Below are 18,159 nucleotides of genomic sequence, written 5' to 3' on the forward strand. Positions count from 1 at the left end.
GAAAGGCCTTGACGGATATATTGTTTATTTTTCGATATAAAAGCAATTTGCTTCACTGGATTGTTCATTTCTAGCATAAATTTAAGTTTGGTAGGGTTTAGCCACCGAGGAACTGGAAATATTTGGTAAATTGGTTAACTGTAAGTTAGTTTTAAACGACCTTAATATTTGTACAATTTTTGTTTTCAGCATTAATTTATTTTGTGATTTTTTAACTTAAAATGTTGCTGTCCCACTTACACATTCCGGCACAGTGAATGTTTGCACAAATGGGTAGCAATATGTCAAGCTTTGGGTAAGTTTTAAGTACAAAATATCCTAGTCTGCTGGTCTTAATACGCTGATACGTGTGAAAATTTATTAATACATTTACTCAATATTGGACTCATATTTTAGGGCCTTTGCGTATTATGTTTTTGCTAAGAATCTATGAGTATTAAAAGGGCATATCAATTATTTTTAACTCGTTTTGCCATATGAACTCTAGTTAAAAAAAAGTGTAATATTATCTTTGTTTTTATTTTTCAAGTCAGTATTTCTATATTTGCGAATGGACAGTATTGTATTTCAAACTAAAAAACATAAACACAACTATTTAATGTTAATGTTTGGCAGAAAATCTTCTACCTTGAACTATTTTATTATCTGTAAATCTTTTTATGCAGAATCATAAAGCAGTAAGGGTGCGGTATAATAAACTGCAACAAACAAACTGACAACCTCAGGCAATTGTCAGTTTATGTTTGATTACTAAGACTCATTGAAATGCTTTAAAAAAACAAACTGTAAGACTCAAAAAAGGCAAACTATAAAAATCGAGCTCCCTTGTGGTTTTTTCGAACTCAAATTTATAAATGTTGACTGAACCTCCATCAAAGGGCATCAGTTCAGATTTCGATGATGTTATAAGTCCTGTTGCTTCAAATTTGGTAAGCCTTGACACATTTTTACTTCACCCCTCTTCGGTTTGTGCGCTCGACACACTAATAGCGCTAGCACACCGAAGACACAGTGATATATATTGTTGTGGTATTGGTAATAGTTTTCATATTAACATGTGACAAAGCTATGGTGTTGGGAATAAAATTGACAAAGCAAAAGCGCAAACCTTTTACATAATTTCCTTGTTTATTTAAATATTATCTCTAATCACAGGGTATGGACCTGTCTTTTGAGGAATTTTCAGATGCCCCAACACCTAACGCTTGTAGAAAAAGAAAGTATTGCCCATCATGCAGTGGATCAGAAAAACCTGTTTCTTTGCGCCTTCGTCAGATCAATAACGAAGAAGCAATTTATTTATGCAACCAGGAAAAGGTTGGAAAGCTTTAGCAATAAAAAAATTATAATTTAATTTTGAACACAAAGCTGCCAGACTTTTCGCTGAATAAAGATTTTAAATTCCTAAATATTTCTTACAGTGTTTATACCCTTTGCTTGAAAATGACCTCCAAAGTTTTGTGATTCGACGCTCATTTGAAGAACTGGTCGCATCGTACAATAGAAAAAAGCGCCGGCGATTAAGCTCTGAAGTAGGTTCTTTCACAGATCCAAAAACACTTAAATCTCCATCCAGAATAACTAATGCCAAAAGACTAACCACTTTACCGTTTGAATACCCAAGACAATATGATATCAATAAAAATACTAACAACCTAACGTGTACTCAATCGCCATCACATGAAGAAAAAAATAATAATATGGCCAATGCCTTGGTTTCTACAAAACCGAAGGAAAGTAAAAATAATGATCAAATGGATTTAAGTGGGGATAGTTTGGATACAAGTTTAACTAACATGGATATATCAGAACCTATCAACAGTCCCAAAGATACTCTCAACAATGAAATGGCCCAGAATATCGTCCAAAATAAACAATTAAGTTCGGTAGATACTTTGCTTGTGAAAACAGACAATTTAACGTTGAAAAATAATGATACAAGCAGTGTTTTACCCCCAATTTCAAGTTTTTTGGTAAATCGTCAGCCAAGCACAGATAACACTTTAAATACAGCTATAAATACTATTTCTGCCGACCTCGAACTTCCCTCCACTCTTATAAATACCGACAATAAATTAAGTGATGCTGTTCCTGAAAATCTTGATAAAATTGAAACCATTAATTTAACCGAAGAGCCATGCCCCGAAGAAAATGTCACGCTGCTTACTGAAATTAAACACTGCCAACTGCCCACCACTGTCGATACTTCCACTGCTTTGCTACAGTGGCCGAATAAGAACAATTCATGTTGGTTAGATGTTATTTTAATGTGCTTAGCCACGTCGACTAACATAAGAAAGTCATTGAATCGAAATCTATGCAACGAAAAAGACAGAAATGGGAATATAATTCATGGGTGAGAAAAAAAATTCCTAACTTAAAAAATATTTTTTTAATTAAAATATACTTTTTTTAATTGTGTTATTTTGTGTTTTAGACTATGCCAAGTTTTTGATAACTGCCATGTGGAAAAAACGAACACTGATATCCAATCTACTCTTTGTTCATCAAGAAAAGTTATTCTACAATTGTTACATGATCGTTTTAAAATAGAATCAGGCAAGTTATATAGCTTTAAAATCTAAGCCCTGTCTCATGCTAGTTTTGCTATAATATATTAGTCATTCTGGCATAGTCTATGACGCAAATATATATATTTGTTTTGTGTGGGCTAGTTAAGTATTATGCTAGTATTGCTATAATATATTAGTCATTCTAGCAAAAACCTATGACAAAAATATAGGTTACTTGTTTTGTGTAGGCTATTTAAATATATATAATAAAGGTTTTTTATTATCTTGACCTAAAGATTTGAATCTAAATTTTGAGTTAAAACATTACCTTTTTTATAGGAATACATGAGAGTGCTATGGAGATGTTCCCAAATATACTAAAGCTTCAACCCTCGATTAAATCCTTGTTCACACTTCAATTCAGGTTTGTCTATTCCTGTTTTTATAAATTTTACCAGGGTTAAACTTCAAGTTTTTAAAAAAAATAAATATATAGCCTATATGGCAAACATATTTTGGCCCTAAAAATAATTTAGTATTATGCTAACACTACCCCGTTTACTTTAAAAATAAGTGTAATTATCAAAAACTGTATGTATATAATAGTTTTATCTAAAACTTAAAAAAAAATAATTTGTCATATACTAGATGGGAATTTGAGTGTGATGAATGCGAATACAAACAAACTCGTCGTTACAAGAACGAGCTTGTCTCTTTTCCTTCCACCTCCCCTCATTTTCACCCCCTTGCTGCATCTTTTACAAGAACTTGCTTTAAATGCTCGGCCGAGAACCAAAACATGACAATGATTATGGAAAAGTGAGCTAAAACTAAATAATCTAATTTAATGTATTAAGGTTGACTTCACTACATAAACATAGAGTAACATCAGTTATGCTGACCCAGTCTTAAGTTGCTTTTGCCAGTTTGAGGTATTGTAAATTATATTTGCCTGATTAGTAGACTGCAGCTTGTTGGCTCAGCAGGAGTCCATACTGTTTATAGCGCCTTAATCAAGGGCGCTACAGCATAAGAGCAGTAAGGATCCAACCCAGGACCTCATGTAATAAAGCAAACCAATTATTACTTCATGCTAATGGTTTTAACCATGTTACATCCTTTTAGAGTTCCACCGTGCTTGTTGATCCATTTCCAGTGCGGCTTGCCTCATAGTAATTTGAAGGTTCTGTCATTTGGAATGCAAGGGCACCTGTACTCCATTTCTGCTGTAATACAATACATAAACAAACCTTTCAACCACTTTGTTGCGTGGATCAAAAACTCTAAAAGTAAGCGAAAAAAAGATTCACAAAAAAATTAATAAATTAAAAAAAGTTTTCTATATTATTATAGTACCTATATATACTAGTGTAGCACTTTTTTATGTTATCGATTTTTTCAATTCAATAGCAAACAAATGGGCATGCTGTGACGGTTTAAAGTCAGATCGTTGCAAGTGGGTGAAGAAATATCCAAAGATCCCGGCCGAGCAGGTTCACATCGTGATGTGGGAAAAACAGAACGGTGATCTCGAGTATGTCAGCAACGATGATGCTTTCGGATCAAGTAAAAAAAGTTTAATTTTATTTAAACTTTTGTAAATTATATCTGTTTTTTACTGGATTTATATTATAAACATCTTTTGCAGTAGGCAGTAAAATAATTTACTTTTTTCTTTCAGTAGCATAACCACCATGATACCCTGTCGATAATCTTGTTATAGAAAGTGTTTAAAAATTTTTTGGAATTTTTTTTAACTTCACAAAACTTTTTTAGGTTATGAGAGTGAGATTAGTGATGATGACATGACTTGTGAGGAGGTTATTGATCTGGAAGCTTCGCCTCTGAATCCTAACTCCTCCGATGTTCCTGATGAAGACCAACTTCCAGTTTGTGAAGAGAATCAAACAAAAGAAAATAGTTTAAAAGACAATTTACCTCAAAAAGAAGTAGTTAATTTGGAGACTCTTTCACCAAAAAATACGGATATTGATTCTGGAGCTGTAAATTATAATGAAATTGCCCTAAAGAAAAGTTCAACAAATAAAAATGATTCCAACAATGAAAAAACGGATAAATCTGATCCTAAATCAAATCAAAATCTTTATCAAACCAATCTAAGTGACGTAAACAACATTATTAAGGATAGTGATTGTGATCAAAATAACTTTAAAAATTCTTTGTCTGGCAATGAAACTTCAAATAGTTTAGTTGAATATCAGTATAACGATACAACTCAAATTGACAATTACAAACAGAATATAAGCACAATTTTACCCAATGACAATATTTCTGTTATTAACAATAACGACATAAACAATTCAAGTCATATTGTTGATTCAAATTTGGATAATAATGTTTACAAACAACATTCAAATGACAATTTAGATTCAAGTATAAGCCCAACTGAGCAACTTGATTTTTCAGAAGTGGTATCAACAAATAAGATAGAAGAAACAATTTCAAATAATCATGTTGCTCAAATTTCTGCGCAATCACCTTCTGCAATTCATATTAATAACCAAGTTGCTGATTTAAAAAACCAAGAACCGATCAATGAAAAAAGCAAACCTGAATTAATTCAACCTAATAATAAAGAGGTTATTTTAAATAGTAATATAGTTAACCAAGCACCTTTAGATGTTCAAGCCCTTGAGCAAGCTGCTGCACAACAAACTGACAAGCCCACAAAAATAAGTGATGAAAAAAACAATAAACAGACAAATTCAGTTCCTCTAAAAGAAACTACAATTGAAACTATATCCACTACATTACCTGTTCTTAACTTACAGCCAAATGTTGATCCTCAAAAACTTAAAGATGTTGTCCTGGAGCAATCTTCAGGCCACAAGCTGACGATCCCTCTTCCTCCAAGCGAGGTTCCAAACTGTGATAACAAGGATGCAAATAGTTCCCTGGAGGCCAATACTCCAGACAAGCAGAAGATTGTGCAAAGTCCCGAAATAAAAAACATTCGAGATTCGATTGAAGAGTTATACCAGGAGAAAGACGATTTAAACAGCTCGATAAACGAACCAGAACCTTCCACTTTCTTCGAGCGAACGAGCTCATTTAAAGATTATTCTCAGATAAAATCATCCAAACAGAAAAGTAACATAATCCCACAACACAAAGAACCCCTAGCCGAAAAGACCAAGCAAAATAATAATGCCAACAAAATTAAAGATGTTTCTGTAAAATCCCAAAATGCTGAAAATGAAGATCTAACAATACCCAACATAGCTGGCACTCACCCGAAATTCATATCGGACGGTTTGGCTATAGCGTTTCCTTCGGGTAAATTCCATACACCAAGGCCGTTGGTGTTCCTCCAAAAGCCTACCAATACCCAGGCCCCGATTGAGTCTATCAGCAACGCCCCTACCCCGTCTCAATATTTGTCTGAACGAAAACCCGGCCTGCCGGAACCGTCTGTCCTATGGAACCCAATGCAACATGCTATGACGTTTAATAGCAATTTGGTTTCAAACGACCCTCTGAGGTTACAGTTCGTAGCAAAAAGCGAATCGAAGTTCGAATCCTATAAGCCGAAGCGAAGATTTAAACTGGTTGGCTACCAAAAAGCGAGCCGCAAACGTACTGAGAGTATTAAACAAACGCCGTACAAGACAGAACCGGGATATACCGTTAAAGAGAACAGCATCAACAAACCGTTCAGAGCCTTTCCGGTGCCTGAAAATTTGGACAAGAACTCTGAGTACTCTGACGATATTTCAAACGAGGTCGACAGGCTTAGTGCATATAGCGATGGAAGCGTAACCACTGGCTCTGTGGGCTCTATTATAAGTGATCCAAGTTCCTATAGCGAGTATTCAATCAATAACAAAAACCAATTCAGCACTCCGTTTTTAACACCAAACGGAAGCGTTATGGGCAGTCCAGCTCGCGATATCTCGCCCAAAAACGCGTACACTACTGATATATATGCGGGGAAATCGATAGACGATATGATAGACAATTTTGATTCAGTTTTGGAGGACGACACTTTTTTCAACGGTACTGTTCAAAATGATTTTTTCGCCGATGATAATTCCATTCTCGATAATTTAGACCCTTTATCATTTTTGGACATTTAATTAAATCTTGAATGTGTATAAATTGTGCGTTGCTAAATATTAAATTCAAATTCTGAACTGTTTTTAAATCTGGATTTTGTTTTTTAATTTTAGGCAAAAAAGAGCAGGTAGTTTACCGAGTAGTTTAATATTACAATAAATCATAGGAATAAGTTAGGACAATATCTCTACAAGAAAGAACTCATTGGACATATGGCTCTGTCTAAGCCTTGAAGGTAAACACAATTTCAAGCTTTATGTTTTTACACAAGAAAATTTGATTTAGAATTATAGGAGGGATATGGCAAATTATTGCACTGGCGCTTTTGGAAAAAAACGCGTTTTGCCTACCGTTATCACTCACAAAATTAAGGGTGAACAATTAGTTATAACACTGGTAAAAAGACGCCTTCTTTAAAATGGCTTTTTGTACATTAATTTAGTAATTAGTTGGGACGGGTAACCGATAAAGGGATTAAGCTACAGTATATGGCAATGCCCTCTCACTAATAATAACATAAAAAATATAGTTAGTATAATACAACGTAAAGAAAAATAAAAATCATAAAAAGAGCAATATAAAAAAATCTATATAAAATAATATATCTGCAAATCAAAATAAAAAACGTCCCAACTAAAAGTAAAAATTAAAAGTGAAGATGAAGAAAAAATATCTAAAAGCACGCGTGAAAAAAAAATTATGAACAAAAGAAGTTTAAATTAAATTAAACTATAATTTCGTATGGCTGTAAAATCTACAAAAATATCAAAAATTTGATTGGCAAAAGTAAATTGATTGTAGGGGCAGTCGAATGCCAAAAAAAGAATAATAAAAAATAATACCCTGTACCGAATTAACCCCATGCAAAAAAAAGGGTGTGGCTTGAACCCAAAAAACATAAATGTCACCAAGTTGCACCTCTGGGTATTGTACCTGTTTATAAATACGCTACGGGTTTCTTATACGATTGGTGGTAGTTTAGTTGCCGTGGTGAGGTCCGAAATTATTGGCTTATCTTCCTGTCCGTCTGCTACACCGTCCGACTTATTACCTGCTGCTTTTTGGGTGCTGTCCTTAGCATTGTCATTTACTAAAAAAGGATAAATTATTACCTTTTATGTGTGAAACATTGTAGGCTACTGATAAAAACGCCATTTTGTATATTTTTTGCATAAAATTATCGAATTTAGTTTTAAAACGCAATAAAGTAGCCATAAAAATTTTAATTGCTTACCTAAATCGACGTCGTCTGCTAACATACTTGTATTCGAAGCTCCTATTGGCTGCAACCTTTCACGCCCAGCTGCAGCATCTTCGTCGCTTAGGGTCGCCGCGGAGCTAGTTTTGTCTTCTTTTTCTTCCTCTTTAATGGTTTTAGGCTTATTTGAATTGTCCGTTTTTTCGTCACTTTCTTTAGGGGGATTTTTGGAATTGTTGTCTTTGCCTGACACGTGTTTTGAAGTCACGTGACTGTTAGCGTTGTTTGCAGGGGCGCCTATGTTTTTATCTGCATTTAAATTTTACAATTTAGGTATTTTAAGTTACAAATTAGGTACTTAAAGTTTGCTTTTTTACCTGGTCTCGTGGCATGGGATTTGCTTTCGTTATTGTCGTTGTTGTTGGCGTTCAGCATTTTGTTCTGGTTCAGAAGGCTTGCGTTGGTATTAGCCGTTCTTCTCACGTGACGAGACTGACCTCGTGTTTTTTGAAACCTCCCCTCTACGATCCATTCGTGATTCATGGCCTCCTCCGGTGTCATTCGCATAGAAGGCTTCCACCTTTAACAGAATTAAAACATTTGAGACAGGAAGCATGTTGTAGTGAAAAACTTTGTCGTTACTATATAAGGTCCTTGGTGCGATCCCCACTACACTCATTTTGTAGCGCTCTTTGGTGAGGTGCTGTAAGTGATATAAACTCTTGCTAATCCAACATAATAAGCGGGCAGTTCTAATTTATAATATGCCAAACTGCCAAAGGCAACTGAATGTCTGGGTAGGGTTAACGGATTGACCTGAAAAAAGTTTTTTAGAAACTTACTCAAGACATCTTCTCAGGAAATCTAAAAATACAGGATCGGTCGTCCTGACGGCTGTGCTAAGATCCTTGGAGTTCGGCCTTCTTTTTCGACCTTTGCTGTTAGTTATACAACGTGGATTGCCCTTCGAATCTAAAAAAATAATTAAATCAAATCAAGAAAAAGTGTAACACTATTATGAATTAAATCCTCTTTGCAAGCCAGTTGAAGTATTACGCAATTTACAAGGCAACTACATAGTACACCAGTGTACATGTATCATACGTAGTAAGGTACTGAAGATGATATTGAAAAACATCTTACAATACTCTTTTAATCTGACATTACCGCCTTAAATAACCAGGGCATTGATTAAGGTAACTTGATGCGAAAATCGATGCGTTGTCACAATACGGCCTATTGCACGCGTACAAACCTTAAGGTAACACTAGACCTATTTCTTAATGTTGTTATTGTTAGATTACGCCTATCGGCGCTTTGTTTAAATGGGATAGTTATGTCTTGTACAGAAAAATTATACGCCCTTTAAAAAGATGAAAGCAAATGAATTGTCTTATGCTATATACATATCTAATAATTTTACATTGGTATGCATTTAGCTTTGATCTAATTTGTTATAAATTATACTAAGACTATGTAAGGAAGTCCCTAGTTAGGTTTCCATTTCGGTAATGTCTTTAAAGAATTGAACAAATAAGATAATTACCAAAAAATAGCTTTCGTCGTTGAGCAGTGTCCATGTAATCAGAGGGCGGCAGGCCTAATACCTAAACAACAGTTTTTTTTTAATTAAAGGGTTACTGCTACTAAAGGGTTTTAAAATTAAAAATTTTCCAACAGGGTAGCCCCTTTAACAAACCTCCATTATGCAGGCCAACTGTTCTACCTCGTTTTCGCCTGGAAAAAGAGGGTAGCCGGTAAAAAGTTCGGCTAAGATACAACCAAAACTCCAAATGTCAATGGGCATGCTATATTGATGTCCAAGTATAACTTCAGGAGATCGGTAAAAACGAGATTGAATATAGGTGTACACTGAAAGTTTAAATAAATACAAAAATTAGGCATACAAAATAATAATTACACAGGTATTCAGAAAATTTTTTTTTACCTATTAATAACCATTAAATATAAAAATAATTTTTACCTCTCTGATGTTCGTAACAACTTGATCCAAAGTCGATAACTTTTATTGAACTTTGTCCTTTCTGGCGAATTAAAATATTTTCCTGCAAAAAGTAAAAATGTTTAAGTTATCTTAAACTAACATACTGGTTTTCCAGTTTTAGATAGCACTGGAATAATTGGTATTAATACTATTCCATAGCCCGCTTCCCCGACCCAGTCTCGAGTTGCATTTGGCAGTTCGGAATATTATAGGATATAATTGCCCAATAACTAAGCTACTGATTTAGTGTAAGCTTAGCAGAAAATCAGCGTTTATAGCACCTAACCCGAGGGCACCACAGCATGAGAGCAGTAGGGATTAAACCAAGTACCTCATGTAGTGAAGCCAAGTGTTCTGACCCAACCACGCTGCCGGTAAATATTGCGTTGTTTAAAACTATTAATCTGCTGTTACATTATCAATGATTGTTACAGTCTACAGTACGATCGAAATTTAACAATAGTTTTTTAACATACCGGCTTCATGTCACAGTGAATTATTCGTTCTTTATGTATAAGACACAAGCACTTGAGTAAAGCGTGTGCTATGCGGCGTATAAGAGGGAGCTGGAAGCCCTGGAAGTTGTTCTTTTTTATCAACTCGTACAGGTTCATCCTTAATCGAAAAAGTCATTTAAATGACATGCTTTGTAAAATTTTAAATAAAATAGATCAAAATTAACACAAAATAAAAACAATGTTTTATTAACCATTTATGAAAATTTTAAAATTAAAAAAATAAAACTGTTTAACTTTTTTTTCTTGTGATAGCGTTTTTTGGAGCAATTTAAAAAAAAACTTTTGTCGGAGCAACTTTAAAAGACTGCTCAATGCCCCATTATAAAACTCTTAATCATTATATTCTACTTACCCTAAGAGCTCAAATGTAATGCAGAGATGGTTGCGGAAATAGAAATACTCTAGCATGTGGATGACATTGTAGCCACCATCTTTATCCTTGCGACGAAGTGCATCTAATATCTTGACCTCGACTAACGCCTGGTGGTGAAATCTAAAATATTTTTACATAAGTTAAGACATATTATTTGGTAGTGTGTTATACAGGCCACGGCAGCGTGTTACAAGTCGCAAGGCTACAGATTTAAGCTTCACCAACGCAACTCTATCCGCTATGAAGCCCAGGGTTTACAAATGTCTCAAAAACATCTTCTACCCAATAAAAAAATACGAAACCTATATATTACCTTAATTTAATACGCAAAAAATAAGTAGGGCACATTGTAGTTTCAGTTTTCACCTTTTGTTTAAATATATACATCGTTAGTAATTTTTCAAAATATTAAAATACAATACAAAAATATTCGTATAAATATAACTATACAAAGTTGGGTTTGCCTTTTCTTATATAACTTTTTTAAATTTGCATAGCACCAAAGCCTAAAAAATCCCAGTCTAAAAACATAAGCCCAACTTTTTTATATCTCGAAACGATATTAATATTGAGGTCTAGTTATAAAAAATATATTAAAGGACAGGTCCAACTTATTTAAACAAAACCCTAAACTTTTATTAAATATTATGGTAAACGTGTAACCGCAATTCTACGTGCGGGTAACCCATTAAAATAACCCTAAAATATAACAATACATTCTTTATAGCTTTAATATATGTTTGGTTTAAATTAAAAGCATGGTTTAAATTGCACGGACAAAAAGCCTTGCAAATATCGGTTAGGTCAATTTGACTCGTCCTATTGTAGCTCACGGCTAAGTCAATACAAGCGACTTAATAAAGCGGTATTTAATCATAACCAGCACACCTATCTCTTTATAGGTAAGGTCATTGCCTTTTTATGGTATGCTGTTAATTTAAATATCTATTTTTTGTATTTTGATCGACAACTTAATATTAAATTTTCTGACCTTTAAATTGGCCAAAGTCACTCAACTTTATTATAATATAAAATAGTTCACGTGTTATTTATATTGCCTTACAAAGTTTTTTAATTAGTTTTATTTTTAGCTATCTGTAAAATTTTAATAAAAAAATTACTCTGGTGCGATTCGAACCTAAGACCTATCGGACTGTAACTTGGCCTTGTGGCTTTGAATATTTTCGTCTTTACCTTTTTTTGTTTCGGATTATTTTTACGGCGACGAGTGTATTCGTTTTGTGGTCGATTGCCTTGACAACTTGGCCGAACGATCCCTTTCCAATAACTTCTAATACCTCATATCTGTACATCATGTGGTCGTGTAATACCTAAAAACACAAATAACAAAAAAGTTGAAATAAACAGCCTTAGGCCGGATAAAATCGTGATTTTACAGTTTGGGAAGAGAAGTTTACAATGGTATCCTATAATATCATATTCAACTGCATTAAGTGGTGTAGTGGTCGGAACACTTGGTTTCACTACATGAGATCATGGGTTCGATCACCATTGCTCTTATGCTATAGTACTCTTAAGCAAGGCGTTGCAAACAGTATGAACTCCTGCTGAGCCAACACTTAATCAGCAGCTTAATCATCGGGCAATTACAAACTACAACATCCTAAACTTTCAAAGGCAACTCGAGAATGGGTCGAGGTGCTGATGTTATTCTATGTTTACCACATTAAGGATAAATAAAAAAAAAGGTTATAAGATTTTTTAACAAATTTTAACTGATTTTAGATTTTGAAAATCACATTTTATGATTTTAGCAATTTTTTATATATTCCATTTAAAATTTAAAAGCAAAATAATTACGCTTGTTTACCAACCGATTTCCAGTAAACTACTATTCCTTTAATAAATTTAACAATTATGGTAAGTCGTATTAAATTGGTTTTATTTACATAGTGCATACCGAAGATGCCAGGTTCGAACACAAACCTTAAAGTGATTTAAGTAAATAATCAACTGTTTGCGATGATGGGTAAGGTTATATTGATGCTAAGCCCAGCTGTAAATTTAAGCTAATTGATGGACTCGTGTATTTATTTAATTTAATCTAAAAAAAAGTTCGCCATGAAAAAAAAGAATTTAAATTAAAAATTTAAAACTTTCTACAGAATTAAAATTTGACCTTAAAATCAGAAAGTATTACTCTAAGTTACTAACAATTGGGAAATATTACCCTAAGTTTCTTAAAATTGGAAGTATTACTCTAAGTTACTAACAATTGGGTAATATTACTCTACTAAGTTCCTTAAAATTGGGTAGAATTACTCTAAATTTTCTTTAAATTGGGTAGTATTACTCTAAGTTCCTTAAATTGGGTTATCTATCATTGGCCAATACAGAAGTTAAAATCGGATATAGTACCCAGACATTTGCGTAATACTCTAGAACTAACCTTGATGTATGATCCATTCTCGTCGTCATATCCACAGTTTTGTGAAGCACCCTGGACGCCTTGTATTTTCTTGCCATCCAAACCGAGGAACCAAGTGTCGGGGTAGTCAAGTATTTCGTTATGTTCAAACGTCGTAAGCCTAGAACCAAACGACTTGATTGCATCTGTAAAAAAATTAATTATGTAGATGTTTTACCACGTGTTTAACTATGCTAGAATTAAATTTGATGCCTAATTTTTAAGAAATATCATCTACAGAAAACACAGACATTCAGGCTAAAAAGTCACAAAGTCAGTCAACTTGTTTGACAAATACAACTTAAAAGCATAGGTTCCATAAGACTAATTTTTAACAAATGTACATGAACGAGACAAATTAATACAAATTTTAATAAAACTTTTTATATAAGCCTATTTAAAACGTTAAAACCACAATCAATTATAAGAAAACTTACCTTCTGGGCTAAGTGGTAGTTTTCTGCCTTCAAATACTCTCCCCACAACATTTTCTCTGGTATTAATACCATCCACTCCTCCCAATATATCGTACGAGTCTTTAGCTTGTGATCCAAGACCAATCTTGTGGCGTGTTTTGTTGAATATATTGGAATGTCCTGAAAGATAAATTAGTTAATAGAATCGTTATAAAAATATATTTTACCGTCCAAAAGTTAACCGTGCTTAAGTATACTTGCCAGGATATTTTTACCGTTTAAACTGAGCAATTTAAACTTGCTTATGTATTTTGAACGTCCCAGATTTTTTTACCGTCCAAGCCAAGCAAGGTGCCCGTGCTTATGTATACCAAACGTGCCAGAATTTTTTACCGTCAAAACCGAGTAAGTTAACCGTGCTTATGTTGACCGAACGTGCCAGGATTTTTTTTACCGTCCAAACCAAGCAAGTTAACCGTGCTTTTATGTACTAAACGTGCCAGTATTTTTTTTACCGTCCAAACCAAGCAAGTTAACCGTGCTTTTATGTACTAAACGTGCTAGGATTTTTTTACCGTCCAAACCAAGCAAATTAATCCTGAATATGTATACACATTGTATTGTAACTAACTGTACCTGTATAATTATGATTTCTAACTGTTGGATTTGGGTCGCTCAAATTTTTCGACCCGTGCAAAGGCAATTGGGTTGTCCCGCCTCCGAGACCCTTGAACCCCAGCGCCTTAGCGGAGGGAAGTTTTGTGGGGGGTAACTGGACTTGGGAGGTGGGGTGAGCATGGGTGCTGTGGTGGTGGCTCTCCATCAGATGAGGCAAATGGGTAATCCCCGAAGTAAAATTCTAAAAAAATAAAAACAAGTTTACAATTTTTTTGAACACCGTTTTAGCATCAATTAAAAAACTTTTAAATTTAATATAATTTATGTCAAAAAATAATAAAAAAATATTTTTTTTACTTTTTTTATTTCCTGATGGTGGAAGTTAGAAGAATGCTTGGCTGGTCCTCGCTTGTTAGACATTCCAAACTATTAAAAAACAAAATAATATTACTGTAAAAATTGTATTTTTATTTTTTCATCATGCAAATACTATTAATAAAAGCATTATTCATATTTTAATAAATCATAAAAATTAAAAGCAAACCTGCTGATAAGTTTTTGTTGAAGAATCGTTGGTCCCAAAATGACTTTTCGAGAAACTGTTGCTATTCTAAACACCAAAAAAATAATTTATATTTCATGTAAATCACCAATCGTAAATTACCATGAGCATATAGTTAGGGCCAAGGTCATGTAGAATAATGTTGTTCGGCTGACAATAGATTTATCATGTGGCGACAAGTGTTTGGTAATAGCTCTAGTTAAGAAAAGGTTTTTGTAATAGGCAAAAGATTTTATAGAAAAAATGTAAAGGACTCTGTATAGGTTAACGGTATGCCAGCATACTTGGGATCAATAGATTTACCAGCCTATGTAAAATCAATTCACTAATAGTATTTAGCATTTTTTCTTTAAAAGTCTAAAAAAAGACGATTTTGTTGGGTTATTAATACCTGATTGCTTTCAGGCCTTAAACCGAACATCTCCTCGAAGGTCGGATCCTTGTGTTGCTTATAACTTGACCTGGCCCTACTTACTTTCCTATGCGCGGGGCGTTCGCGTAGACCGTGCGATACGTTAGCTATCGAAACGTTGGGCAAAATTAAGCGATCTCGTCTTTGTTTGGGAGACTTGGCCGGCGCACTGCGCTTCACACGTGGTCGGGAAAGCAGCGGGGCCTCCTGTGACGTCATAACAGACGGGATGACGTCATTGACGGGCGTGGGAGGTGGTGTTGACGTGCTGTAAAGGTATGGGTTTTTCCGACCCGTCTGCGGCGTCGTCGGCGTGAAGTCCATTCGCCATGGCCCGAGGTCCAAGGCTTCAGGTTCGAATCCAAGTCCAAGTACAATGTTTGAAAAACTTTTGGTTTGTTTGTCTTTTGTTCTGTTGTGTTTTGGGGTTCCTGGCTGGGCTATGGTGTTCGACTTGGGGGCCATTGAGTCTTCGTTAGCATCGGCAGTATATAGTTTTTGACCGCAAACGACAAGGGATATTTTATTAGTTAATTTTTGACCTAACTCCATATACTAAAAGCTACAATGTATATACAAGTAATAAATATGGATTGATAAGTCATTAGCATCTACATAAACTACGTTATCTAATTTGCAATTAAGTAGGCTCAAGTTTATAAGCTATAAGACTATAAAAGTTTATCAAATTTTTACCTTATTAAACTTGCATGTATTTTTTATAAAATTTAGCTTCAACAAAAAAAAATCTAAATGTAATTAACAGTCTTACAACATACCAACTAAATACAGCTTTTTTATACACTAGTATGGTTCTTACTTAAGACATACTTAGCGATATACTAAACCTAGGCTAGTTACGATATATTAGGTCAACACATAGACCACGTAATGTGCTAAGCCTTGTTTGTAAGGCAAACATCATAAAACACTCGCCCGCAATTCTTACAAGCCACAAGTCGAGTAATGGAAATTTTACGGATTAAAGGAGATCGGCACGAAACCATAAGTCGGTCGTCCTTTTTTATTGCTTTTATTAGAACGAGTCGCGCACTTCAGCCAAAACATAAAACTTTAGGACTTTGAATTTTTTTTGGGTCAACCAACATTTAATCAAATACGATTTTAAACACTTTAAAATTATTTTTCATGATTATGATTTGTTTTAAATGTAGGGCATTATAGGATTTGGATCTGCGAGAACTACGGGTGGTAATCGTAACATTTTTCTGGCTTACATGATTTTTGCATGTAAGAAAATCTAATCTATATATAACACATGCAGTTATTAAACGTACTGCGTATATATACACATGTTAACATGGCTATATATATACATTTATATATGCAAGGTCAAATGTTAATCTATGCAAGTACTATTGCTGATTCAGATATCGCTGTACTGCAAAATTTTTGCTGTACACTTGGCCTTTAAATGTAATTTACTTGACTACATATTATACTGTCCTTTCTAATCAATATTAAACAAACCCTATGACCTTCATGTTATGCTTAACTGTCGTTGTCTGGCCGCTTAAGAAACCTATTTGCCTTTCCAAGCAAGCCCTTCTGAGAAAAGAACTTCGCTTTATCTCCCGAGCTAATCTAATATAATCACGTTTTAAAAGTCTCATCCTATTCATTAAAGCGCCTCCCGATCGTCGAAAAGCGACTGGGAATATTGGGCGACTATTTACACAGGCCGGGCTGCGCACATAACTTTACACGCCGTGAGATAAGGCAAGCACGAACACGCAGCCAAATTACATTTACCGGGCCCGCAAATCTGCGGTCGTGCCTCGCTACGGGGATAGAGAAAAGTTTGAGAAATTTGAGGCGGATTTTTTTTCCGGCGTTTTTTATAAAAAAGCGTTTTTTTTTCACTATAATGTGCACGTGTTTTTTCGATAACTAGTTTAATAGCTTTGTTAACGTTGTTGCGTCGCGCAATGATCAAGTTCTTGTTTTGTGAAAGAAATGTGAAATGGAAATAGGAAAATCCCAATGTATTACTAACGTAAAACATATATGCTTTGATGTAACATGACCATTTAAAAATCCCCAAGTAAAGAAGAAAAATATTAATATAAGTCTAAAGCAACTTAAAACTGGGTCAAGGTAATGGAAATTTACCGCTAGTTTGTTAACCTAGGCCGAAATAAGCCCCTTCGCTTTGTAACAAAATTACAAGGCACTAAATAATTTTACTAGTAAAATTATTAACAACAAAAAAAATAAAAATTAAGACATCTTAAAAACACTACCTGATGTTTGTCCATGTCTTTAAGCGAGTGAAGAGCTGGCAAGACATTATTCTTTTTTTCCCGCCTATGCCGCTCCGATTTCTTATAGTTAGAGTGATTACTAAAATCAAAAATTAAATCAAAGATCTTAACTACATACGTAAAATTTATATTTTATTGGAGGAAATTTCCAGTAATATAAATTCGTAACAATTTAGAGAGCTATTTTAGGAATTTTTGAAATGCATGGGGGTAGTAATATAGGAAATTTGTTATCTTCGCAATGTTTATTTACATCTGTTTGGAACGCTATCGACGCCGCAATAACATATCAATACATCGTACTGTAGCTGCTATATATTATTAGATGAACTTAATATACCAGCATACCAGTTTAGGTTAAGACCTTTAAATAGTTTGTACATAAAATAAACAAATTTAAATTTAAATATTTTTAATTAACTGAAAATTAAGGTTTAAAGTCGGCCGTTGCAGATTGAAAAATAAACCAATGTCCCATACACAATTAAAACAACATGAAGCAACTTATAGTACAATCAATATGTACCGAGACTAGCTCTATAAAAAAAGCAACTTAGGCTGAAAAAACATATTGTAATATTTTTAGTTAAACTTGAACTTACCTTTTTTCCATGCTTTTAAAGGTAAGAGAATTCATTTTGTATAATCCTTGTTTTTCACTTGATATAATATAGAATCAAACCTCTGCAATGCCAAGGCTTTAACTGGTATTACTTATTGTTTCAAATACCAGAACTAAAAAGATAGATTTAAA

The 18,159-nt window shown here is 34.0% G+C and overlaps 2 protein-coding genes across 4 annotated transcripts; one reads left to right on the forward strand and one right to left on the reverse strand.

The window, feature by feature from the left end:
* The first annotated feature begins 97 nt into the window (after positions 1-97).
* On the forward strand, positions 98-6,680 carry LOC145756017 (uncharacterized). 2 transcript variants are annotated; one of them, XM_082572238.1, is made up of 10 exons: positions 98-295; positions 666-929; positions 1,156-1,317; positions 1,422-2,356; positions 2,438-2,559; positions 2,853-2,937; positions 3,162-3,332; positions 3,639-3,802; positions 3,924-4,079; positions 4,290-6,680. In XM_082572238.1, exons 2-10 carry the CDS (start codon positions 855-857, stop codon positions 6,608-6,610), a joined length of 4,191 nt encoding a protein of 1,396 aa, XP_082428364.1. In that variant the 5' UTR covers positions 98-295; positions 666-854; the 3' UTR covers positions 6,611-6,680. The 2 variants fall into 2 exon arrangements, with proteins under 2 accessions (XP_082428364.1, XP_082428366.1); XM_082572240.1 differs by lacking the exon at positions 666-929.
* A 55-nt stretch (positions 6,681-6,735) lies between these two features.
* Positions 6,736-18,159, reverse strand: LOC145756018 (dual specificity tyrosine-phosphorylation-regulated kinase 4-like). 2 transcript variants are annotated; one of them, XM_082572242.1, is made up of 17 exons: positions 18,008-18,159; positions 17,385-17,484; positions 14,691-14,756; positions 14,504-14,572; positions 14,165-14,387; positions 13,550-13,708; positions 13,095-13,258; positions 11,879-12,015; positions 10,664-10,804; positions 10,270-10,408; positions 9,773-9,854; positions 9,488-9,660; positions 9,335-9,395; positions 8,631-8,760; positions 8,166-8,368; positions 7,825-8,097; positions 6,736-7,680 (listed from the first exon to the last, which is right to left on the reverse strand). In XM_082572242.1, exons 1-17 carry the CDS (start codon positions 18,040-18,042, stop codon positions 7,550-7,552), a joined length of 2,286 nt encoding a protein of 761 aa, XP_082428368.1. In that variant the 5' UTR covers positions 18,043-18,159; the 3' UTR covers positions 6,736-7,549. The 2 variants fall into 2 exon arrangements, with proteins under 2 accessions (XP_082428368.1, XP_082428367.1); XM_082572241.1 differs by lacking the exons at positions 17,385-17,484; positions 18,008-18,159 and adding an exon at positions 15,100-15,667.

Source organism: Corella eumyota, chromosome 6, assembly GCF_963082875.1.
Source record: "Corella eumyota chromosome 6, kaCorEumy4.1, whole genome shotgun sequence".
In the NCBI taxonomy this organism is placed as follows: Eukaryota; Metazoa; Chordata; class Ascidiacea; order Phlebobranchia; family Corellidae; genus Corella; species Corella eumyota.